Source organism: Phoenix dactylifera, chromosome 6 (genome assembly GCF_009389715.1).
Source record: "Phoenix dactylifera cultivar Barhee BC4 chromosome 6, palm_55x_up_171113_PBpolish2nd_filt_p, whole genome shotgun sequence".
Taxonomy (NCBI): domain Eukaryota; kingdom Viridiplantae; phylum Streptophyta; class Magnoliopsida; order Arecales; family Arecaceae; genus Phoenix; species Phoenix dactylifera.
The window spans coordinates 8,864,977-8,891,008 of record NC_052397.1 but is presented as its reverse complement, the minus strand read 5'-3'; the positions used below and the strand labels follow the sequence as shown (position 1 = coordinate 8,891,008).

Here is a 26,032-nt window from a genome sequence, read left to right as displayed (position 1 = left end):
ATCTTCCATTTGATTATTTGAATTTTGAACAATTAAATTTTTATCTTTTGATTCAACTCGAAATAATCTATTTGTTTTATCTCTTTGCCACAACCGCATATACTGACCAATTAACCAGTCGACTTTTTTTTAATTATTATTATTATTAATTATTTATTTATTTATTTTGTATATATATATATTTTTTAGAGTTTTGGATGAGTATGAATATTACCTAAAGCTATGAATATTGACACCCTGCTACTAAAATTATTCACAATCAAACAGTATCAAAGCATAGCACCCTTATTTCTAATGTTTTCCTAAAAATTTCTAGACAGCTCCTAACTGGTTTGAAGAGTACACTTAAGCCTCCAATCCGGTCTGATAACCTAATCGACCAGGTAAGCTCGCAGGTAAGTGGAGGGGTCACAATGCGTATAGCAAAGGTCCCACTTAAAAACCACTTTCCTCGAACAGAAACTGTCTCCCTTTAATCACTTAGAGGGACAAAGCTTGCCTAGACATCGACCGGGGTCATAGAGCGAAATTGGTGCAACTTTCAGTGGTCTTCGTCCTATTGAGCTCGATTATCCTTGGGGCCAACGTCTAGTTGATTTTAATTAGGCTTAGGATATTTATGCACTTGGATGATTTTTGGGCTAAGGACGAGTGATGAAATCCCGACCTTATCTTGTTAATGGGTTCAGCCCTTAGATTATTTTATGCAAATGCTTTATACTATATGCAACAATCAAGAAGATTTTTAACATTTTATGTCATGACATTAAATTGCATTTGAATAGTTGATCAAGCAAACTAGCTAATTTTTTTTTCTTCTTATTTATTTATTATTTTATTATTTTAATTAATAATTTTTTTAATAATTTTTTTTAAACAAGAGTAAAATTCTAATGTAGGAAAAATAGGACTAGTATGAACAAAACAGAAAAATTAATTTAAATACTCACGGCCGAAGTTCGTTCACTCCGGAAATCCAAAAATTTGATCTTGATCTTCCTCGTTACTGGTCCCGCTTTTTTGTCGTCCTTGAATCTGTAAAGATTTGAAATTTCAGCCGTGTTAAAAATAAAGAAAAATTGAAGAACTAGAAATTAAAAATTGAAATTTGCAGCCTTGTTCTCATTCGCACGTTGCAAATCCCCGGCAACGGCGCCAAAAACTTGCTACGATTTTAATCTTGCTCTTTTAAAAAAGAAAATTAAACGTAGGATACCCCAAGTATAGGGTGTAGCAAAGTAATATTCTCGGTGAAACCGAGATCGAATCCACAGGGATTTGACAGTGAACAAAAACTAAAGGCTAAATAATATTCGAATTGACAAAATATAACTAAGGCATCAGGATTCAGCCTAGCACTTCATCATGGTTTTCTTAAAATCATCTATTATCTCAGTTAAATAGATTTAGTTTTATGGGCAGCATTACAGTAATTCTATTTTAAACTACAGGGATTTCTAAGCATCTGTTATACCCGGGGAAAATAACAAATCAAAAAAAATATATAAGTTTGAAATAATTTCTATAAATTTACTGCACCATAAATCAAAAAGAAAAACATTAAAATCCCATTGATGATTAAATGAAATACATGAAGAAATTGCTAGGCTTTTCCCTAGCCTTAGCTAGAGAAGATTTAGCTACTCATATGAAATGGAAACATTTTTATAAAAAGGAATTGTAAAGAATAACTTAAAATAAACATAAATCCCTTTTTCCTTTTTTTTTTTCTTTGGTTCAGAAAACAGGATGCTCTGTTTTCTTCTCCCGGTTGCTTCCTCCCTTCCGTGGCCTCTTCTCCTCTCTCGCTCGGCTGGGAAAGAAATGGATGTTGGCTTCCCTGGTTCCGTGGCTTCCCCTCGCTTCCTCCTTTTCCTCCACCGTGTGGTTCTCTCCTTCCTCGTCGGCTGATTTCCCTCCTTTCGTCCGGCTGGAAAGATTGGAAGAGGAGATGCTCCCTTCTCGCCTCCCGGTTGCTTGCTCGGCTGCCTTCTTATAGCATGTTGAAGAGGCCGGATGAAACGCGGCTGAGATGCGTGGTGGAGGGAGTTGCGAATATGGGAAGACTCCTCGTGGATGGAATTAATTTGCTGGGAACGGCTGGAAAACGATCGGATGCATGGAATACGTGGATGGCCGTTGGGGTGTTGAGAAGACTCCTCGGCTGGAAGCTCTATTCCAAAATGGATGATCCGATTGCATGTGCTGGGAGGTCTCGGACGGTTGGAAGATGCTGGGAAGCTCCTCGGCGTTAGGAGTTTGAACATTGAAGAAGTTTGAGCTGCAGTCATTGATGTTGGATTTGTGGATAAGCTGAGAAGAAACGGGGGAGACGGAAGGACTCTGATGAATGCTGGGACGTTGCAGACGTTTGGGAAGTTAAGAAGACTCGGCTTGGGACTCTTCTCCTCCGATGGCTGCTGGCCTCCTCCCTTTCCGTCGCACGCTCCACGCTTGGATGAGCTGGGAAGAAACAGGAAAACGGAAAGATGCTGATGAGATGCCATTTGGAATTGAAGAGCTGGTTTAGCTTAGGTCTCTTGGGTCTGATTTAAGTCCCTTGGATTTGGTTTAGGTCCCTTGGATGAGATGCCATGATGCTTGGAATTGAAGAGCCCGTTTGCATGTGCATGGAGGTCCACGGTCGGTTGGGAAATTGGAAAATTTCAAAGCCCCCATGCTGTGGATGTTTGGAAAATTTATTGAGCTTGGGCTGCCAGGCATTGGGCTCAAATCCAGAGTTACTGGGTCTCTTGGATTAATTTCACTCAAACACAAATAAAACATTAATTAATTAATTTTATTAATAAAAATTAACTATAATACTAATTAAGATAATATGAAAATTATACTTTTGTACTCTCATCAATTAGTAAGGAACAGGGAGCGTTTATGGGAGGAAGGAGTATATCAGACAACATTTTGCTAGCTCAGGAGATGATGGGAGATTTACAGCGGGCCTCGAGGAGGCGATGTTTGATGGCAGTGAAACTGGACATGGAGCGTGCTTATGACCGGATCCGCTGGGACTTTCTCAGATGGGCGTTGGAGAGTTTTGGTTTCCATCCGACCTGGATTGATTGGGTACTTGGCTGCGTGCAGGGACCTAGTTTCTCCATACTGGTCAATGGTATGCCTTCGCCCTTTTTTCGAGCTACTATGGGGCTTCGCCAGGGATGCCCTTTGTCCCCATATCTGTTCATCATTTGCTCCGATGTACTCTCTCGTGCGTTACATATAGCTTGCGAGAGCCGGGAGTAAGATGCTTACAGTCCAACCCCTGGGGCTCGCCCCATCTCTCACTTACTTTTTGCAGATGACTGTCTGCTGCTTGCCAGGGCGAGGGCGACGGACGCTCAAGCCCTCCAGAGAGTGTTGACTGAGTACTGTGCGGCGTCTGGGCAGACAATTAATCCCCAGAAGTCATCTATACACTTTAGCTCGAGCACGGAGCGGAGGATGCGACGGGAGATTAGGGCGATATTGGAGATGCAGGAGCAGGAGGGGGCACTGGACTACCTTGGAGTCCCCATTACAGGAAGGAGGTTGCGGAGGGCGGAGTGCTCCATGTTGGTGCAGAGAGTGCAGAGTAGACTTGAGGGCTGGAGGGTCTCATCACTTTCTATGATGGGTAGGTTGACGTTGGTCAGGTCAGTTCTTTGTTCTATGCCTGTTTATCTTATGGCCCATACTGTTGTGCCGAAGACGGTGCTGGTGGGGATAGAGCGGCTCATGCGCCGTTTCCTGTGGGTTTCCTACTGGAGGGGCCATGGGGTACATCTGGTGGTCTGGGAGAGAGTCTGCCTGCCTCTAAGTGAGGGTGGTTTGGGGGTGCAGTCACTTCTAGTGAGGCGAGAGGCACTCCTGGCGCGGCGGGCAGTGCAGATTGTTCTGGACCATGCAGATTATGGAGTCAGGTCATGATAAGTAGATATTGTCGGGCAGGCTTAGCTGGACCGGTGGTGGGCGGTCGGAGGAGTTCCTTTATGTGGTGGGAGATTGGGAGGTATGTGCCTATGGCCCTGGCACATTCTAGATGGTTGATTGGCGATGGACGGAGCATAGATGTGATGGAGGACCCATGGGTGGACGCACTTCCGTGGAGGTTGTGACCGACGATGATTAGCGATCAGGGGACGGCGGGGCTCCGGGTGTGCGACCTCCTCAGGCCGGGGAGGCAGAGTGGGACGCCGACAGGCTGGGCCAGTTGTTCGGGGAGCACTTAGCAGAGCGGGTTCGTGCTCTTCCCATTTCGGGATCAGCAGGTCCAGATGTCAGGGTATGGAGCACCACTTGCAGGGCCAGGCGAGACGGACCTGGAGGCAGAGTGGGACGCCGACAGGCTGGGCCAGTTGTTCGGGGCCACTCCTGGGACCGCCTGCCGATGAGCTTGGCGTTGAGCCGATGCGGTGTTAGCATCTCTTCTGTGTGCATGTATTGTGAGGTAGACGAGACAGTGGATCACGTACTATTCCAGTGTGTCTGGGCGAGGCGGACCTGGAGGCTGTTCGAGATCCCGGAGGGTGTGTGGAGTCGGAGGGATTGCTTTCTGGAGGAGGTTCGGCGTTGGTCTAGCTCCCCTCAGATGCGTTGGGCAGCTATTAGGGTGTCCTGCATCGCTTACCAGCTATGGATGGCCAAGAACACCCGAGTGTTTGGCGAGCACAGTCCGTCCCCACGGTTCGTGATGGAGCGGGCTCGGGCACAGGCAGCAGAGTTCCTTCATGTAGGTTCGGAGCATAGACCTTTGACAGCTCGGGACACCTGGGGCCCCCATACTGCTTCGGCAGCTTCTCATACGGTGTTTTTCACCTGAGAGCCCCCACCCCCGAGTTTCCTCAAGGTCAATTTTGATGGCTCAGTCCTCGATGGGGGCAGGAGAGGAGGGGCAGGGTTTGTTATCAGGGGCCCGACCTCCAGCACGGTGGCGGCAGGGGGTTGTCAGATCTTTGATACCTCGGTCCTAGGGGCAGAGTTGCGTGCGGCTTGGATGGGATTGCGGTATGCACGACATGTACTTCAGGCGAGCTCCATTCTCTTGGAGGGCGATTCGGCCACAGTGATCAGCTGGATCCAGCAGGGTACTCGCAGCGATGGAGGAGTTCATCCTTTGCTCCATGACATATGGTTGATAGTGAGAGAGGAGGTTACCTTTCGGGCTATGCATGTACATCGTGAGGCCAACGGGGCGGCAGACTGGGTGGCGGCGTATGCTGCGAGCCACTCAGGAGGCATCCTATGGGTTGGTGAGGATGATTTGCCCGGTGCATTCCGGAACCTTTTGGTTGCAGATTCTACTGGGCGTATTGGTACCCGTGTTGTATGAATGTCCGTTTTAGCGCGAAAAAAAAAGGGAAAAAAAAGGAAAAAAAAGAAAAAAAAAGAAGAAGAAAAAAAAAAAAAAAAGGTAGCGCCGGCCGGGGGGGGGGGGGGGTGGGGACAGTTCTATGCGGCATCAAAACTGGAAGTAGCGCACACCAATTTCAAAACCCACCTTAGATTTTGGGACGAAAAGCGGAAAAGAGTGAATACCAGCGAGAGAAGAAAAGGGAAGGGATGCAGCGAGGAGGGCGCCGGCGGTTACCTAAGGCTTCCATCACTGGCTTCCCCGAGAGGGCGGCGCCGTTTGACGTGGGCCGCCCCTTCGACATCGGTGGCGGCCGGGACTCCGATGCCAGCCTCTGCAGCAGCCGGCCGTCCTCCGCCGGCGGCCGACCCTCCTCCGCCGCTTCCGCCCTCCTCACCGACCGCTCCTCCCAGTCCGCCGCCCTCCGATCCGTGAACGCCTACCTCTCCTCCCTCTCCGCCCCGACCTCCCTCCGCCCCCCACTCCCCTCCGGCCGCGAGATCACCGACGCTTTCCGCTTCGTCCTCGCCCGCCTCGATTGGCCCCTCGCCGACCTCGACGACGACCTCCCCGCCCTCCTCCGCCACCTCCACTGCCCCGTCAAGCTTAACCGCTCCGCCCTCAAGGCACCGGGCACCCCCCACGCCTGGCCCCCGCTCCTCTCCGTCCTCTACTGGCTCGTCCAGCTCGCCCGCGTCTCCGATCACCGCGCCCCTTCCACAGACACGACCGCCACCAACGATTTCCTCCTCTACGTCGCCCGCAGCTACTCCCTCTTCATCGGCGGCGACGACGACGCCGTCGCCGACCTCGACGATGAGTATCTCCGCAAGGCCCAGCACCAGGCCGCCAATGCCACTGCTGCCGTTGAAGCCCTCGAGAAGCAGGCAAACGGCCTGGAGGCCAAGCTGCGCGCCCTCACCTCGGGCCCCTCCCGTCGCGAGGCCCTCGAGCGCGAGCGTGCTGTGCTGGTGGAGGACGTCAAGAAGTTCCAGGCAGTCGTCGACACCTGGGGCGGGAAGGTGGCTGCGATGGAGTCAGCGCTGGGGGACTGGGAGAAGGAACTGGAAGCCAAGGAGAAGGAGATCCGGAGGACCTGCGAGGAGAACGAGGAGCTGCAGAAGAGGATAAATGCACAGACTGTGAACGTGAGGGATGCGGAGAGAATGAAGAGGGAGCTGCAGGCTGTTGAGAGAGACATAGCGGAGGCAGAGAGTGGGAGGAATGTGCTGGAGGAGAAGGCATGGGAGCTCGAGGCGGCAGTTGGGCGAAAGCTCAATGAGCTTGAGGTGCTGTCAGAACAGTGCAATCAGGCAATCAGAAAGTAATCTCCTTTTTATGATCTCATTACACAAACAATCAGAATCATTATGCTTAATCCGTTTCTCCTCTTGTTTCTTTTGATACATATAACATCCTATCCTGCAGGTAGATTAAAATAAAATGTTTTGGATTTCATTATATTGGCTGCATAAAAGAAATCTATATTCATGATTCTGCATATTGGGTGGCTTACCTAATGGCTTTTTTGGTTTTTCTCGCTGGTAATGACTTTACATCCAGGAACACAATACATACATACATACATAGATGCATGTTTGTATATATGTATGTACGTATATATGTAAGCATATATGCATGCATGCATATTCTGATCAAATTCAATCATGGTCAGTAGATAAGTGTCTGTTCTGAACCTCCTCTGTTGCTTCATCAACAGAGAAGTCGATATGGTCCAAAAAAGGGGTAGTGGTTTGTTGATTGCATTTTAAAAGTAGCTAATTGTTTCTAAGTTAGTGAAGTGGTTGTGATAGAGGGAAAGTTTTAGCTTTTACGTATTTGTGATCTCAGTTGATGAAAAGTAAGAGGAAAAGTTTTGCATCCTTTACTGGTTTACTCTATGAGGGAAGTTAAAGGCTATACCTCCTATGGGGATGTAAGGAATAACAAATTGAGAAGGATATGTTGCTGTGCTAAAGCTTTTTTACCTTTGTTATGAGCGCTCCTACTCCATCTTGACTACACCCAATTATAATTTGCAATTTGTGCTCATGCTCTCCAACTTTATTAACTTGTTTGGGTATATGAGGAAGTGGTAAAGGCTTTCTCCCAGTTCATTCCTCATCTGGCCTTTTCTTATGTTGCACTCTTCTGCACTTGGTGTAATTGTGTAAATAGTCTAACACCCTCACCCCCCAACACCAACCAAAAAGAAAGAATTCTGTTATGGCTAATAAACTGTAGGAAACTCTATATTGCGAATTCATAATTTGACAGCAATCATCTGATGTTATTGCAACACTGGCCACGAAGTATTTCATTGGTATCATACAAAGATGCTTACAAAATCCTAGACATCGAATCTCTATATTTAATTTCTCTATCAATCTGTTGCACTAGCATCAATTTGCCTTCATGGCCTGATTATAATATGTCCCCTTTCTACTGAATAAAAAGACCTTCTTGAAGTAGTTGTTTTCTTATTTCTTTAAATGGTTGATAAAGTATGACCATTCAGCCTTATTTGATCTTTTTTGGGTGGTTTCTTCTTCTACAACCTTATTCTTAGAATGTTTGTTTTTCTCTTTTATGTCTTCAAGCTTGCACTTGTGTGTCTTGGCTTATGCATCTTTGAAGACTTTCAGGGCAATGTTAAGACCAATGCCTTTGCGTTTGAGACTATTGCTTGTCTTTTCTCCAAGTTGCAAGCCCATTCTTTATACTCTATGCAATTGCACTCGACCAAATAAGGTGATGTTCCCAACAAATCAAATTCTTTATCACAATGTGGTGTCCAGACATTCAACGTTAGATTAATTTATATGTATTGAAGTTTCAAAATAACGACGAGGGTGAATATTTGGTATCTCTGGAGCATGTAAATAGGTTGCTTTATCCTAAAATAAAAGATAATGATATCATTATTAAAAAAAGTCACAATTTATTAACGCCGTTAGAGTTAGAGATTAAGGTTAATTATGAGAAAAATAACCAGATCAAAGGTATACAAATTTAGATGCATAGTTGTCCTTAGCACGTAAGAGAATCTTTTGGGTCTCTAAGATAATCTTCAAATAGATGTAGGATAAAAGTCTACGCACAATATTTAAGCTTGGGTTTGCTAGTTCCTAGTTTAAATTGGGACAACAATGAGTCAGGTATTGATTCGGTAGGCCGTTACCCATACCCGCTTGTACTTATCTCGGGGATGGACGGGGCGGTTAGAGTTAGATGGGGTAGGTTGGATGGATCGGGTTGGGTAAAGCGTAGTCCCATCTACCTTTTTTTTGTCACAAATTGTTGTGATGATATGCAGTGCCTATGCTGTATTGGCTAGATCATGCTGTATTTCACAGCTGCTCGCCTCCCTTTCCCTTGTGCCCGGACACATAAGAAAAAATGAATGATGTTACCGCCATTTCTTCGTCTTTTGTTCCATTTCTTCCATCCCAACTTTATGCTTTCTGTCAAATAATTTTTTTTCTTATAAAAATCAAACAAATAAAATAGAATACAAAAATAAACCTTAGTACTTCACATAACATTAAGTAAAATAAGAGTTGAAGATATAGAGTATAACGAATCAAATTTTTAACAATAATAGAAACATAACAAACAAAAATATATTTTTTAAGAAGTCAATTGTCCTTTAAACTAAAAAAAGCAATCAATTAAAATCATGGCATCTATGCTTTCACATGTTCAATCTTTCTCACGAGTGAAGCGACTTTGGTAGAGGATGGGGAGGAGATTTTTGAAGAGTTACATATATTTGGATGGGGATCGGGGCAAGTTTTACTATTACCCTCACCTGCCCTGGATCTGCTGCAGGTTAGGTAAAACCCACCCCATTAGGGTCAGGTCGGGTCGAGTAGCCGATGGGTAGAGTAAGTTGCCACCCCTAAGTTTAAATCCTCGGTAATCCTAGACTTTTTTTATCCTCAGTAGATTCTATGTTTATATCGGTATTAGATGATTAATATGATGGTAATTATTGTATCAAATTTCACATTCATTGGTAGGATATAAAGGTTTTATCAAACGTACTTTTATAACATTTCATTGATTTTCGAAGAGTTATGATTTTCATACTTTCAGGCATGTGATCCAAAAACATAGGAATTGTAACTTTGATGATTGCTGACAATACAATATAATTAAAAACTACATATATGTTTCCTTGGCATCTTTTGTTTCTCTTATTTTCCTAATTTTTCATTTTTTTTGTATTTTTTTAACTGAAACTTCGAAATTTGATCTGAAACTATGTTATAGTCAAACTTGTCGACACTGAAACATGGCAGCTTGAAACTGAAATGTAATTGAATCTTCAAACCTTGGTCAAATGTAACCCAGTAATTGCACTAGTTGGAGATGGACATAGTGTTGATATGTAGAAAGACATTGCTATTTGTGTTATTTTTAGATGATATGGTGTTGACTGATGAGGTGAAGATCAAGTTAGCTGCTCAAATAGAAGTATAGAGGAAAGCGTTTAATTACCTTAAAAAAAAGTTTGGTTCGTGAGTAAGTTTGAATTCAGGAGAGAGGAACCATGGCTCTTAAAAAGAAAAAAAAAAGATAGAGAGAGAGAAAAAGAAAAGAAGGAATAAGGCACCTATGAAGTATCTGTATGATGTGATAATCCACTATATGCTTAGAGAAATATAAATCTATTGATGTGCAGTGTGCTTAAGAGCAATAAAATAGATGATATTTCTTGGAAACTAACATGTAAATCAGTCCTTTTATGAACCTTCATATTTAGCAGTGTTTGGATATTCTAGAATTTATGAGGCTTTAAGGTGTGCTGATTACCTTAACATTTTGAAGTTACTATTTTGTGCCAACCCAAAAATTGGAATTGGTACTAAAGTTGGAGGATCAATCTTTCATTGTTAAGCAATTTGGATTTTTGATTATTTTTAACTTTACACTCTTTTAAATTTATTTAACATAATGTCTTCTCCATTACCCTGTTTTGCCATATCAACTAAAAGTAAGGGTTATCTTCTCCTGGGTGTCTATGAAGTCTTGCACGGCTTTTCTCTTGGTAGGATTGATGACTTTGGAGAAGAAATAGAAGCCCAGGAAATGTAAGAGTGTCTGTGGTGATTCTGTAATTTGTTTCAATGTTCAGGCAAAAAATAAGAAGAAAGAAAGTCCTTTGATCATTGGGCATGAATTGGTGTTTTAAAGAGGGAAAAGATGGAGATTTTTTTCTGTATGAAACAACAGATTTTAATCAAAGGAAAGGAAATCAGATATGCTGATGTAGGAGAGGTGGAAGTGATTAAAGTAAAGAATGGGATAGGAAGAAGGGGCTTCAAGAGCAGGAAAGAAGGTTTTGGTTGATGGCTTCTTTGGATAGTTTTGGAAACAAGTACAGCTGCTATAGATTAAATTATACCACTGTGAAATGGAAATCACTTTTTTATGGTGATATAACTACTACTTGTTCTTGGTACAAACATAATTCTTGTTTCACCACATACTGAAAAATACTTGTGACACATCTTTATAAAAGTGGAATAACCTTGCATCTAAGGTTAAGCTTGTTGGAACTTTCGGCCCTTTTTTGGCTGAAATATTCCTCTTAAATTATCATTTAAAGCTCAAACTTCTCCAAGCCCATGGATGTACATTTCGTTGGTCCAAGCTGATTTTTTATAAGTTAGTTCTGCAGCAAAGATGATACAATTTCCAAAGGAAATGCAGTGACATACCAATATTGGTGCATCTGTAGTCTTGTGGATATTTAGATGCAAGGTTATACAAGAATATGATACTGGTGATTTCAATCTATTTTTCATTGGTAGAAGTACAAAACAAGCAACGTTGGGATGGAACAAGATGGAGAAAAAGGAGTTTCATAGAGTATGACCTCTTTGTTGCTTAAGAACAATGGGCAGGATAATATGTGTGACCCTCTTTCTTTTGTTCTTTTGTTCTCTATATTTCTCCCTTTCATTTCATTCTGGAGTACATACTTATTTTTGTTTAAGAATTTGTGGTGACTTAAGGCCAATAGGGAGGCAGCGATGTTGGTCCCTACATCCTAGGCATCAGGTGGAAGGCAGAGGAGTGGTTATTGGCATGTTGATGCAGGAGGCTATGGCCAAGCACAAGGGAGAAAACAGGTCAGATGGGACTTCATGAAGAGCCCATGGGGAAACAAAGCTTGCTTTGTATTAACATGACCAACTAGGCTATAGGGAAGGCTATATCGTTAACAACATCCATTTAGTCATTCAGTACATTTTTAGAAAAAAATATTTTCTTAAAAAAGCTCATGTGAATAAACCCTGTTTCTTGAGGTTGCTGAGTTGTTGACTTATCTAACCTGCTCACCCAATTAACTTGCTAGACCTACTTGGATTGACTATTTAACTGACCTAATGAATCACGTGAACTGGCCTTTCATTCCTATAGGCAGAGGTCAATAGGGGTATGTTAGGAAGAAAAGAGGAAGAAGAGGATGTGCCTTTCCTAAGATAGGAAAGCTCAGACAAGGATTCTATGGTTTTATTTTGGCACCGAACTTTGAGTAAGTTTTCCATGTCTTTAAATTGCTTTTTCAAGTCTTGGCGTTCCTTTAGAGTTTAGATGTGTTCCTTCTTTGAGAAAATTTCTTTACCACCTCTCATTTTTGAGTTAGATTGTACTTCTATTTCGAGTATACATGTTCTTTTAAATCCTTGAAACAAATCTAGTTTGAAAATGTTTTAAATCTCTAAATCCTATATTGTTTGACATATGGAGTTTGAGATAGATTAGTGTTTTGAACCTTTTCTTAATTAATTATTATTTTAAAACCCTAAAACTCTTGTCAATTTAAGAACTTAGGGATTCATTTGAAATTTTTGAACTCTACAATTGGCTTTTGTATCACTTTCTGTAACCAAGAATTAATTACAAAGAATCCTAGTGCATTTCTTCTTGGAGGGTTACAATATGATATTTGAAACCTAGGATATCCCACCACTTTCTCATACATATGAACTTGCCTATTGCTCCTGCATCACTTTTATTCTAATATCTACATTCTTTAATATTTTCTTCTTAATTTCTGTTTTTTATGAGCTTGTTTGTGGTCACACCTTGATGCCTTTTGACATTTTATTTTCTACCGTTTTGAAGGTTAAAACTTGGAAATGATTTTCAATTTGCCCTGAATGCTAGAGGTTCTTCTCCAGCTGAAGTATTGGGCACCAATTACAAAACTATCCTAAAACCTGCACTTAGTGCTCTTGCTGAGGATACAAAGAAAGCATCCGTCTCAAAATTGGAGGAATCAATAAATCTGCAAAAACAATCACGGGAAAATGCTAAGATGCTAGAGGAGAAGAGGGATCGGCTTGCAGCTCTTCAATTCAAAATTGATGATGTGAGTTTGTAACCTCTATATAATAATTTTTGTACTCTAAATTCTTTTTTAGGTATATATTTCTTCATTCTCTAAATTAGAAACATAAAAATTAGGAACATGATTATATTTCCTTTCATTTTTAGCAGTATTAAAACTTAGTTAATGGATAACTTGCATAAGCCCACTATTTGCCAAAAGAAATAGCTTTTATGATCCTACATAATAGTAGACATAGATGATCCTAGTCATCTTGATATGGGATTCTTTCCAATAAAAAAACTATTTTCTTCATGGTTTTGCCGTACCATCCGATACGGAGTGTACCGTGCCGTACCAAAAGAAAATCGGTATGAAACTTAACTTCAAGTTAGTACAAGCCCCGTACCAAGATGTACTAACCTATATCGAGGTGTACCGAGGTGCGTACCTGTCCGTACCGAGGTGTACCGACCTATATCGAGGTGTACCAAGATAAAAATTAAGAAAAATAGTTAGAAGGCTATTTTGGTATAGGGGTGTACCATACCGAACCGTATCGATAAGATACCAATACCTATTTTGATGTAAACTCAATCAATATCCAAATTTGGTGTCACGCCCCCGACCCGAGATCACGAGCTGGAGGTCGCGGGAACTGCCGCATACCTGTAGAAAATTCTTCCCACAAGTATGCAAGGCATCTCATGACAATATCAAATTAGGAGCAAAAATATTTTAACTAATATTATGCAAACTTTATTTCTTTAACTAACACAACTTACAATGTCTCACAAGTCTAGCAATAGTCTAAGATAAAACATCAATTTAAATAAATCCTAATCTAAGATAACTTGTGCCCCAGTTCTTCTAGTCGCTCTTCCATATTGTAAAACTCCGGATCGAGCTAATTCTTCGAATCTGTAAAAACAGTAAGAAATCGTATAATGAGCTAGACAACCCAGTAAGTAATAAATACCTCAACTAGACAATTCATATAATAACATAAAATATAAATACAAATTACGATGAATCAGCATAATGACATAATCAATTTCTTTTCAAACACAAATCCATTGAATTCCGTATTTTTCAAATATCCCTATACATAATCATAAATCCGATTCGAAACAAATCGCATTCAACTCAACAGTCTTTAACTACGACCACACTTATACCTCGGGGCTAGGCTAGAAACAGAACGATACCTTGTGGTGGGGCCAGAATTGCCAATGCATAACTTCTAATTGGCAGGGTCCAAAACATAGTCAGGCTAAGAGTTCCAAATTTGATGCACAGGAAGGATTTCTTTTTTGTTGTTGTTGTTGTTTTCCCTAATGTGAAGCTTGAACCCCACGGCCCACAGCGGCCCAAAAGAAGGCTCTGATGCCTGATAGCAGGGTAGAAGAAGGAGAAAGAGAAAAGGAGAGAAGAGGAAGAAGAGAGGAAGAGAACTAAATTTCGCGCCTAGCTTTTGCTCAGGGCTTCACACCAAGGCAAAAGAAAGGAATCAAATTGTCATTCATAGCATGCTTCATACGTAGATGGTTCACATATTTGTAAGATCCAGAAAATGCAAAAGACCCCCTAAAAAGAAATAGTCTTACAAAAGACCCTCAAAATAATGAAATACCAAAATAAGCCCTAAAGGCTATCAAATAACAAAATATCCTAATAAGCCCAAATAAAATAAAATCACTCCAACCACAAAGAAACTGGTTGAACCATCGCCCGGTGTCCGCACCATATTGCTATTATTCTGACCTGCAAATATACACTTGTTGCTGTCACCAATCTTCTTGAAGTTTCCACTACCATTTGTAAAGTTGCAATATTGACTCACGTTCTTGTAATTGTAGCTGATGACCCTGTGTGTTAAAATTTAAAGATACCTGGTAAATAAACTGGATCCTTTTTTGGGTAAAAGTGTAGCAAATTTAAATTCAGAAGTTTGCATTGGAACCATTTGATTTTATTGCACAAACCTAGTCGGTTGTGAAACAGAAATGCCAAGATCATCAGGGCTAGAAATGTTGTACACTCCAAAAGCTTAAGCTTTTAGGGAAGGGGTCACCAATGTATATCAAGCCTTAAGGAAGATCAGAAGCTTCAATAGATTACTAGCATCTAGGTTTGGAAGCTAAGTAAGTTGATGAAACATGTCAATGGATTACCACTGTCAACACATTTTACGCAAGGATCAAATCCTAACGAATTTATGGATTACACTGCATTGGGCCTGATGACCCCAGAAATCTGTGTTAACAACCCAAGATGTCTATGTCTAAAAGTAATTGTCCAGTGGGAGATGGCTTTGTAGATAACTATCTTGTAATTGAGGTGTTCCAATGTTAGATGTACAAAGAATAGAAGGTTTATTTGATACTTTTAGACAATTTAGCTTTACCAGGTAGGTACTAGAGGGCAGGGCCATCAATTTCTGCTGCATCTCGGAGATGAATTTCTTTTTTATATATATTGTTTGTGCCTGAGAAATGGAATAAAGCTGCGTTATGTCCTCAAAACCAGAAAAAAATGTAGGTAAAACCAGGGCCGGAGTCAGATGCAAAACCAAACAGACACTGAAATTTCTAACCAGTGAACATCTTGACTAGGAATTCAGAGATGACAGAAAATGGAGAAGTTAGACTATGAATGCAGCTAAGATTGTGGGTAGCAAACAGGGCATTGGCTCTAAAGCTGACTGCTTAGAAAAACCTACAAGGGGATTGACATTATACCAGAGTTGCATCTGACAGAGTTCTTGGTGACCTGGGTCAAATTAATCACAACATCAGCATAACAACCCAAAATATAATTTCTTATATCTGTAATGGGTCTCTTCACCAGTTTGATTCATCTACTTCTTCTTTACATCTCTTGCTTTTGAGAGGAGAAATTCTGGGTTTATTTCCTTGAGGCAAAAAATGGACCATAAATGTCAGAGAAATGAATTGCCAACTGCCTATTAAAGGAATACAATTTCTTGATTTCTTGACGATGCGAAACTCGTAGACCGTCATTTATCATAATGCAATCAATTGGAGGGGTTCCTGAAATTGATCATGGGCTGGATAGGTTACATTTAGATTGAGATTTGATCTTCATTTTCCATAATATACTTGTCAATTCTGTTTGGGCTGGCATCATCTATCATTCTGTCATGATTCATGAAGTTATATAAGCATCATACCGGAACAAACCGTTTTTCTCTTTAGTAGGCAAAGGAATGGATGTAGCGCTAGAAGCTTGGGGAATCGACATTTCTAGCAATCTAATATGTAGGTTTGCTTCAGAAGCTCAGATCTGTAAAGGCTGTGGTCGATGACAATAACACGGTCACATGGTATTATGCTGTATCCACAGGAAAAGGATTTAGATAAAAGCCAAACTGGGACATTTCCATTCAACTCTAATTACTAAAAATTTTAATTTGTTTGGATTATGTTTAAGTACTGTCTCAAGGTTAAAATCCCAATCTCTGGCTTATTAAAGGGGAATGTAGCACCATATTCTTCGACAATGCTAGTGGAACTGTAATTTTTGTAATGAACTCAAAAATCCTTTGAGATTCCTCAATGGTGATGGTCGGATATTCTATAAAAGATTGAAGATACCAAGAAGCATGTGGATTTTATCTGAAGTTTGAAAAACTTTCCTACTTACATTTAATTGGCGAAGCAAAACTATGGTTTGTCATACATGTCTTTGTATAATAATAAAAATGTTTTTAGTTCCTTGCAAGGTCTGCTGAATCGGTCGGAAATGAACGGTTCTTTGCCCATATCGGTGCGAACCGCACCCGCACTGGTACTCATGGGGAAGAGAAAGAGGAAGAAGAGGAAAGAAGAGGAAGAAAGAGGAAGAAGAGGAGGAAGAAGAGAAAGAGGAGAAGACTACCTGTCGAAGGGAAGAAGAAGATCTTTCTTGCAGGGAAGAAAACTATCATGCCTCTTTCTTCCTCTCAAGCACCTCGCAGGGAAGAAGACCTTCCTTGCTCGTGGGAGAATGGAGAAAGAGAGGAGAGAGGGGAAGAAAAGAGAATGGCTCGGGAAGAAGAGGAGAAGGGAAAAAAAGAAAAGAAAAAAATAGAGAGGCTGGGGGAATAGCGCCCGTGCATGGGGGCGCGGGCGCAAGTGGGGAAATGCGTTCCCGACTCGCGCCCGCGCGCATTCCATGCGGTGCGTACCACGTGTCCAAGCGCAGGAAACCGCGTGCGAGCTTGCCGCGCGGGGCAGCTATCCCACGCGTGGCAGCCTACATGGGCTTTTAATGCTATAGAGTGGCATTAATGCCACTCTGTGGCATAACGCGGATGCGCGCGCGTCTGCGCATTTTATTTTTTTTTTTCTGAACCAATTTGATACCTATTCCGACTCGTACCGAGCCGGTATCGGTCCCCACCGGTATGTCGGTTCGGTCGGTACTGTGTACTTTGGTTCCTTAAATCTATAAGAATGCTGTAGACCTGATGACAATTATGGTTTTTTTCTTAAACAGATTTACCTTTTTTCTTTATTCATTTTTTGTATCTGCTAAATCTCTGGCTCAGGTTATATTTGGTTTGCATTTTTGATATGTTAATTTAGTAATGCAGATTCTTGTACCAGTATGATGTTCATCATGCTTTCAGATGATGTTATACAATAACTGTGAAACTTCTTGCTTGAAAGATTGCAGGAAGATAATGGTTAGAATTTTTAGTGGGGATCATTGTGCCTTAATGAAGTATAGAAGCATCATTAACAGAGTCATATGTATTAAGTAGCCACTGTACCTCAATAGCTTAAGGTGTTAGGAAGCGAACAATGTATATCAGGCCTTAAGGAGCCCTCATGTGTGGTTCAGACGATGCATGTGAAGGCATGAAGTCAAGAGTGATTCAAGACGATAATCAAGAACTATTTAACATAAGAGAAACCTCAAGATGATAAACTGGTGAATTAAATAAAAATTGGTCTAAAGGGTATCTAGACCCATGACCTTTATCTTTGATACCACGATAACAAGCCATTATAATCCTAAAGCTTAAGCTGTTAGGGAAGGGGTCAACCATATATATCAGGCCTTTCCATGAAAGCTCAGATCTTTTTTCCTTAGGGGTAGGCACATAAGTGCCTAAAGGATGAAAGCTCAGAGGTTTAATCTTGATATTCTACCTTTCAGATTTAATCTTACAAACGTATCATCGAGTCTACTTTGTCCATACTAGCAACATCAACCTGGAGGTGTAGCTAGGGTAGGTTGGGTGGGGTTAAGTGCTAAAGTGATACCCAACCCATAATTGAAACCATGCAGTCCTAAGTTGATCTAACCCGAGTCCATATATTTTGACCTGAACATTATTTGGGTTGACTCAGGTTAGGTTAGTTAAGGTGGGCTATCTCCCAAATTGATGCTCTGGAATCTTTTTGCCCAATTTAAGTTGTCAAAGATGATATTCAAATCTTGCACACCTCCATTATCTTATGATTTAAATTTTTTAATACTATTGTGGTTGGTTTGTTGATTAAGGAATATGTCCTACATGAATTACACCATAACTTTTGCTGGTCAAGATCAAGTTGAAGAAAAAAGTGCCATAGTTGGGTTCGGTCAGGTTGAGATGTGAGCGGGTCAAAAATGGGTCAAGTTCAGGTTGGCTTGGGTTCTTGGAGTCTTCAACCCAAACCCAAATGAACTTTAATTTGATGTCACCAACTCAAACCCAACCTGACTGCGTAATATATTGGCCCAACCGATTTAGAATCACGGGTTGGATCAGGTTGAGCCTGCTCCAACCCAGCCCATGTTACACCTTGAAGTAAAATCTCTTTTTTGATATGTTACCTAGCATTAAAGGCATTGTAACTCCAAGCTTCATTATCCATTTTTCAAAGAAAAATCGGTGTTACAATGTCTTTAGCACAAATTTAGAAGACTAATCTTTCTTATCTTGGTATAATCCATGTTAGTTTATTTTAGTAGGATCATCATTTTTCTCTGCAATTTCCTCATGATATACGTCTTAAGTGTGTTCTCCATTGCAAGCAGAATTTCTTATAAAGCTTTAAATAGATAAAATGGAGAAGATAAGCAACTGCGTTAAAAGCTTTGGGCATTTCTCTTGCAACTTGTTGGGTTTGTATTCATCAAAAAAGAGGGATGCTTCAAGCAAATCAACTATGTGCGAGTAGACATTCACTAAGACACTCAAGTGCTCCTCTGTATTATATTGTATTCTGCAATATCTGTTGTACCAGCACTTTATGGTTATAGTACAGTTCTGCAGGAAACCCTGTTATTATGCTAGCCCATATAGTTCTAGTTTGGCTTGTATCATTATGGATGTGCATGATTTATGCTGATGCATGGTTGCATTTATGGTGTTCAACTTTCCATTCCAAAACTATCTGGGTCAACTTGGATGTTGGCCTTAAGCCAAGTCAACTTTTATGTTTTTAATGCTAAACCAACCCAACCATCTCAGGGTCGAGATTTCTCCAAATCAGCCCAATTCAACTACATCTGAAGCTAAATCTAGTTTGGTGTTAGATTTGTGGGTAGGATTTGACTGATAGGATTAGTCAGGCTGTGCAATACTGACAAATGTATAGTTTAAAAACTTCATATGGCCCAAACCTAACAATAGAAGTTCAAAATTAAGGAAAAAAGGCTTTGCTTGTGCTATGTGGAGAGATATATTTACAATAATAGATCTCTTCGGATTATGTAGAACAAAGAGGTACATAAAATGCTAACCCAACCCAACCCAACCCATCTCAGGGTTGGGATTTCTCCAAACTAGCCCAATTCAACATTTGCAGCTAAATCCAGTTTGGTGTTAGATTTGTTGGTAGGATTTGACTGTTAGTCAGGCTGATTAATGCTGATAAATGTATAGTATAACAACTTCATATAGACCATACCTAAGAATAATAGTTCAAAATTAAGGAAAAATGGCTTTGCTTGGGCTATGTGGAGAGATATATTTACAATAATAGATCTCTTTGTATTATGTAGTAGAAAAAGGTACATGGCATCTATATAATGAAATGTAGATATTTATTGGGTCAGTTCTAGGTTGGGTTGAGTTGGTCTGTTGGTTTCATGCTTGGTCTGAGCTTAATCTGAACCTAATTGACTGGGGGTTGTTTAAGATATCTAAGTCTGAGCCCTCTTAATCTCTCAAAGCCTCAAGCAATCCAGACCCAAAAAGTGGGTTTTCCTGTTGTTTGGCTTTAGCTTAAGCCCAACTCAAGTTGCTAAATCTCTTCTTTACTTATTTATTTTTTATATTTTTCCTTCTTCTTTTTGGGCTCGTGTTTGGCTATTCAATAGATTTGACATTGTGATCAAACAAACAGCCATTCTAAATAAAAAATAAGGATTAGAAATAAAGATACTCCAATATCACCAATCAATGTTTCTTTACTAAAATAGTTTGATATCTAATTTTTTTTGCCTCTGATTTTCTCTGCTTTCGTTCTTTTTATTAACATAATTGTTATTAATATTTTCTTGGACTAAATCACCAAATGCATGGTTGATATTGTGGGAAACTATCAAATCATGGTTCTTTTATTTTGGACATGGTAGAATATCTAGCAGTGAAAATTTTCTTTTCATGAATGCTAAACTCACAACAAATGCAAACATAGCTTTAGTTATATTAGATTGTCAAGGTTCCAGCTAACATGGAATGGATACATTATCCATTTGCATGTGATGCAGAATCCTATGGATTCAGTGTGTCATACTAGTGATGGTGGAAAATTAACACATGAACTTCATGCATCGAGTGGATTTGGTGGCTTGCAATCCTTCACAAGAAGAGGGCATATTTGGAAAGATGAAATCTTTTGAAGAACAAGAAAGGTCTAATGATGCACTATTTCTCTGGGTACGGTGCACCATGACAGTGCATTTCATTGCTGATAGAAACTATGAGCAGCAAAATTAGCTGATTGTATGGTAGAAGGTTTTGCATCAAATATATCCTTGGAAATTTCTATTTTTGAGATTCCCATTATCGACAACATCTTCAACTTCATAACTTTTATAATCAGCACAGCTTCCTCTTGGGGTGATAACTCGAGCTTTTGTGGAGCTTGCAGTCTATGATTGCCAAATCTTCTATATTGACTTTTGTGTCTGTGTGCAGTGCTTGTATGTCCATGTGCTTGTTTGGTCCATGCATGCCTGTATGGGTCATAATATTTTTTGGTGCATTAGAAGCATAGTTATGCCTTTGAAACTGCACAATAAAATATTGAAATCAATGTTCCTCATTGTCCATTTTGTCTTACATTGTTCAAATGCTTCAAAAAAATGAGATAATTTGAGATTTAAACATTGAGCAACTGTAAAATGAAAATATTTTGATGACAGCATGTGCTCTGCTTTGGTCCATGGTTGAAAAATATAGGAAATTTACATCCACGTTTTTTAATTACCTAGAATGTGATGAATAATATTTAAGTGTCCACTTGGGTAGGGCATCATGCCTTTTTTAACAGGATATTATTATGTTGGTTATGCATTTAAAATATTACATTTGTCCAAAGCATGGCAATCAGAACAAATTATTGTCTCTTGATTTTTTTTAGTTATCGTATTGGGAAAGGCTTAAGGCTCAACAATGTAGGGCAGATATTTAGTTTGATGTGGCATGCAAATCAGTCTGATATTGCTTTCCTGTAAATAACTTTTACTGAGTGCCTTTTTCTTCAGGCTGAAAGTCGCTTGAGGCTGCTGAAGAATGAAATGGAAGATTATGCATCTAAATGTGCAGCTGAAGTTGGAAAAATGAAAGAGGAGTTCATGGCAAAGGAGGATCAGTTGTGCATTGTGGAAAAAAGAGGCAGAAGAATTTTTGAAGGTATTCTGTCATTTTTTTTCTGTCATTTTCCTTTTCATCTGACATCCCAGCATTATGTTGCTGGTAAATTAGACTTTGACACGAGTTTACAATAATTGACATATTCTGGATCATCTGGCAGAATTCTGAGCGAAAGCTAGAGGATGCTGTCAGAGAAAGTGATGAGGAAGTCCAGATGTGTGCTCGCGAGCTCTTGACATTGATTGATGCTGTCTCAGAGTACAAAGAATACATGGAATCCACAATATCTGGAATGAAAACTGATCTATCTGAAGTTGCAGATTCTGTATCCTCTCTATTGACCAAATTAGTGATAAGTGGTTACCAACTTCAGCCATTGTGGTCTGAAAAAAGCATGCTACACCAGACTAAAATGCGTTCATAGGTTATTTTGATGCTGTGTGTTTTCTTCTCAATTCAAAATGATCTTGGTTGTTTAATTGATAATTTGTCACTAATAGTGAATGTTTTGTTAGCATTTTGATGTATGGTCTGTTGCCAGTAGGTGGCAACTGCATTCCAGCTCATTTAAGTCGAATTTCCAGCTCATAATGCTATATTTTGAAGTTCAGTTTTGTTGCTTGATTGTCTATTTCAAGATTCCATCACTTATATCAGTTAAATTTATAAGTCATGCTATCACTCAACGTTGGAAATTCGTGACTTGGGATCAACTTGCCTTATACCTCTTCTTCTTTTTCTGTTTTGTTTTTTCTCGACTTGGACGGGTCCGGTATTTGATATAATATCTTTAAAAATATTTGACCAATCTAAATATCGACAATTAATTGGAATTCAATATGTTCAAATCTTCTAATAATAATGGAATTTATATAGATATATAGGCTCAACTCCGCAATGATATGCAAAAATAAAGAAAAAGAGAATAACTTATCAAAATGGTTATCCAACATTTCAAGTTGTCACAATCAAACACATCCAAGCCATTTAGTTTGAGAAGCATGCAAGCTTTAAATTAACAAAAAAGGAAATACTAAGGCTTATATATATAATCGTTTGTAGCATATGAAATGCATTGATGTAATTTTTCTAATGCATGTGCTTTTCCATAATGGTGGTGTTTTTAAACAATAAATCTTTGTTCAATGTGTTGGACTAACCATCTCATATAGAAGATATCAATTTCTAGTGAAATAGATATAGCAGTAGCTTGTTGGAATGCCAAAGCCTTTACTTGATTTAGGATACATAATGGATCTGCCATTCCGAAATAATCTATTAATCTACTAATAAGTCATTTTTAAGCAGTTCCATTTATTACTTTGTTATGAAAGACCGAATTGACTTGTTCTACCCTAAGAGATAATTTACATCCATCTCTAGTTGTTATTTGTGAAGGAATAGGATCTTGCTTTCATTTCACCTTCTTGATTTTCAGTTCTCACTAATTCAATGATGTTGTGGTCTAACTAGGTGATAACTCGAATTAACTTAGTAAAGACTTGTACTGATTCGGTCTTAGTAACGGCTTGTACTAACCGAGTCGAGTTAAAATCTTGGACAAATAGAAAGACTATAAACATGAGTATGTTTATTTTGGTTAACTCACCAATTCAACCGAGTCGTGAAAGACTTGGCAATACTCTGATCAAATCTTGCTCATATTTCAATATTATAAAAATTATAGTTTCATCCTCTTGAGTTTGGGTGATTCTTATGCTTTACTCCTCATTTTTAAAATTGTTCAAGTAAACTCTTCGAGTTTCTAATGTGATTCAAAATGATCCTGCTGTTTATCCTGTTCCATTAACAAACTTACGGTACGTGACTATCACATGATCAGTTGCAGAATAAAAGTGTCCTTGGTATTAATTATTTGAGACGGGAGTCCTTTCCTCTTGCTATCACCCTCCCACAATGCTCCAAAACCCGCTCTCCATCATCCCTACCCCATGATCTCCTAATCTTCGACGAAACCTCTCAATCGGCACCCTCCTCTAGATTCTCCTGAACAGAAGAGCACCACTTGATCGGGCCCCCGAATCCCCCCCTGCCTCATCTCCTCTTATACGGTTGCGTCTCCACCAGCAAGACCAGCACCATCCTTCACAAATTCCACCATTTAAAACTGCCCCTTTGTCTACACCAGCTGCTCTTCCTGCTATTCCCTTGAATCCTCTTCGAGTAGGTGCTTAGTTGCTGCTCCATAGAAGGCATCTTGGTTTTGTTCATTGATTCAGAAAATCAATGAACAAAACCAACAGCCGGCATTCGAGAGCAACACGTGCCCGGTCAAGTGGACCAAGGTCGGTGCACCACCGAACTGGAATTCAGTCACCATAGAGTTCGGCATGCGAGTGCAATCAGCAGCATGCAATTGCAGCCGATCAAAGTGCAATCAGGCCAATCGAATCAAAGGCAAACGCTTGGGCTGAACCAGCACACATCAGGCCACATTAGGCCAAGCCCGGGCCACATTAACATCCGGCTGACCCAAGCACAATCAAAGGGGCCACACATCAGCCAGCAAATAGAGCACATGCAAGCCCCCATGCCAAACAAGGCAACTCACGGCCAACACAACAAAAGACTCGGTCAACAGCATGCCAAAGACAATGGCATGCATCCGAGCACAAGCAAGGAGGCAAAGAAGGAACGTTATTAGCAGAATCTATGGAGGAGTCCAAGGACTCTTTCATAGAGATCAAGCGGGGAGCATCATCAGTCTAGATGCATAGCCAAGAGATCAAAAGATCAAGGAAGCTATGTCAACAATCCGCGGGGAGAACCAACAACAAGGGCCAACTGTGGCCAGCCAAAGACAAAGTCCAGCCAGCCAAGAGTTCATCAGCTTACCAAATCAGTGAGCAAACTAGCAGAAACACCAGGCGAGCCATCAAAGACCCAAGGAAGCCAAGTCCAGCAATCCGTGGGAGAAACCAACAGCAAGGGCCAACCGTGGCCAACCAAAGACCAAGTCTTCACCAACCAAGAGCTCCCCAACTTACCAAATTAGGACAAGGCAGGACAAGTGGCAAAAGGAGAACGGGACCACGGGCATTGTCAAGTCTATGCAAGGACCACCTTTTGGGCGCCCAAAACTTTCGCAATTTTAGCATGTGACCGCAAGGGTGTCTTCCCTAGTTTAGATCCCTTGTGCAGCCAATTAGGAGAGCATTTGAATTTCGAATTTTTTCTGCCAATAAGGCCCTGTTTGGAGGAGCTGTTGGTAGTAGAGCTTTTAGAAGTAGAGACGTTAGAAGTAAATCTTTCTGAATTAGAACTTTTATAAAAAGCTATTTGTTGTTTGGATAACTACATTTTATAATGTGTTGTAGCACTTTAACATGTGTTTAGTCTGAGAAAGTACTTTTGTATGATAAAATTATCATAAAAGACATTGCATAGTATTATATAACAGAACATAATAAATATAATATATATTAATATATAAATATATGATATAGATAATATTATTGTAATGGTAATATAATATTATATTTATTGTATAATACAATAATAAAGGTATAAATATTATAATTATTAGCGTAAATTAATTTTTTATAATATAACATAATATTGAATTATTTAACATAACATATTAATGTATTATGATATAACGTAATATAATATTATATTTATAGTATAATATAATAATAAAGATATAAAATAATAATAGGAAACAAGAATACCTTTCTTGCATGGAAGGGAGTCTTATCCACGGTTAGGATTCTTTGTTAGAGCTCCAGCAAATTTTTAGATTTATAAAGAGACAAAGTATGTAATTGTTATATTTTATTATGAGTATTTTGGTAAAAAAATAGGTTTCCGACAAAGCTTAAAACAGCTTTTTTGGAAAGCTCTAAAATAGAGTTTCTCCCCAAAAACTATTTTTAACTTTCTGAGAAAGCTAAAACAGCTTCTCAAAATTTTTACCAAATATTTTTTTATCCAAAAATATTTTTGAAAGGCTAGAAAGTATTTTTTGCTTCTTCAAAAAGTTTTTCAAATGGACTTAAGGCCTTGTTGGGGAAGCTTTTGGAGGGCCAAAAAGCACTTTCTGACTCTCTAAAAGTACTTTGAGATTAAAAAAATAGTGTTTGGTAAAATTTTCAGAAAAGCTATTTCAGCTTTTGCGGGAAGCTGAAAACAGCTTTTGGGGAAGCTAAAAACAGCTTTTGGGAAGAAGCTCCAATTTGGAGCTTTCCGAAAATGCTGTTTTCAGGTTTGTCGGGAAGCTATTTTTTGGACCAAAATACCCCATTTAAATCTCACTTTTTCTCCAAAACCCTCATCCCGCCTCTTCCTCTCTCACCCATCCTCTCCCTCTCCCTCTTTATCTTCTTCTTCCTCTCAACGTCGCCACCTCTGTTCCTTCTTCCTCTTCTTTTTTTTTCTTTTTTTTTTGTTTTGGGAGCTCATGGCTGCCCACGGTGGCAGCGACCATGCCGGCCACCACCCATGGCCGGTGACTCCTTTATATTTCAACGAAATAAAATAATAAATAAATAAATAACTA

At 40.0% G+C, this 26,032-nt stretch overlaps 2 protein-coding genes across 2 annotated transcripts; both read left to right on the top strand.

Annotated features, from left to right (window-relative positions):
• Window positions 1-2,892: 2,892 nt before the first annotated feature.
• On the top strand, window positions 2,893-3,924 carry LOC120111180. Its single transcript, XM_039127739.1, has 2 exons — window positions 2,893-3,130; window positions 3,317-3,924. Exons 1-2 carry the CDS (start codon window positions 2,893-2,895, stop codon window positions 3,922-3,924), a joined length of 846 nt encoding a protein of 281 aa, XP_038983667.1.
• A 1,542-nt stretch (window positions 3,925-5,466) lies between these two features.
• On the top strand, window positions 5,467-22,137 carry LOC103723562 (kinetochore protein NDC80 homolog). Its single transcript, XM_039127366.1, is given in 5 exon segments — window positions 5,467-6,671; window positions 12,488-12,734; window positions 21,405-21,527; window positions 21,529-21,552; window positions 21,674-22,137. Coding segments are annotated over 5 exon segments (1,773 nt in total). The 5' UTR covers window positions 5,467-5,556; the 3' UTR covers window positions 21,938-22,137.
• Window positions 22,138-26,032: the final 3,895 nt, after the last annotated feature.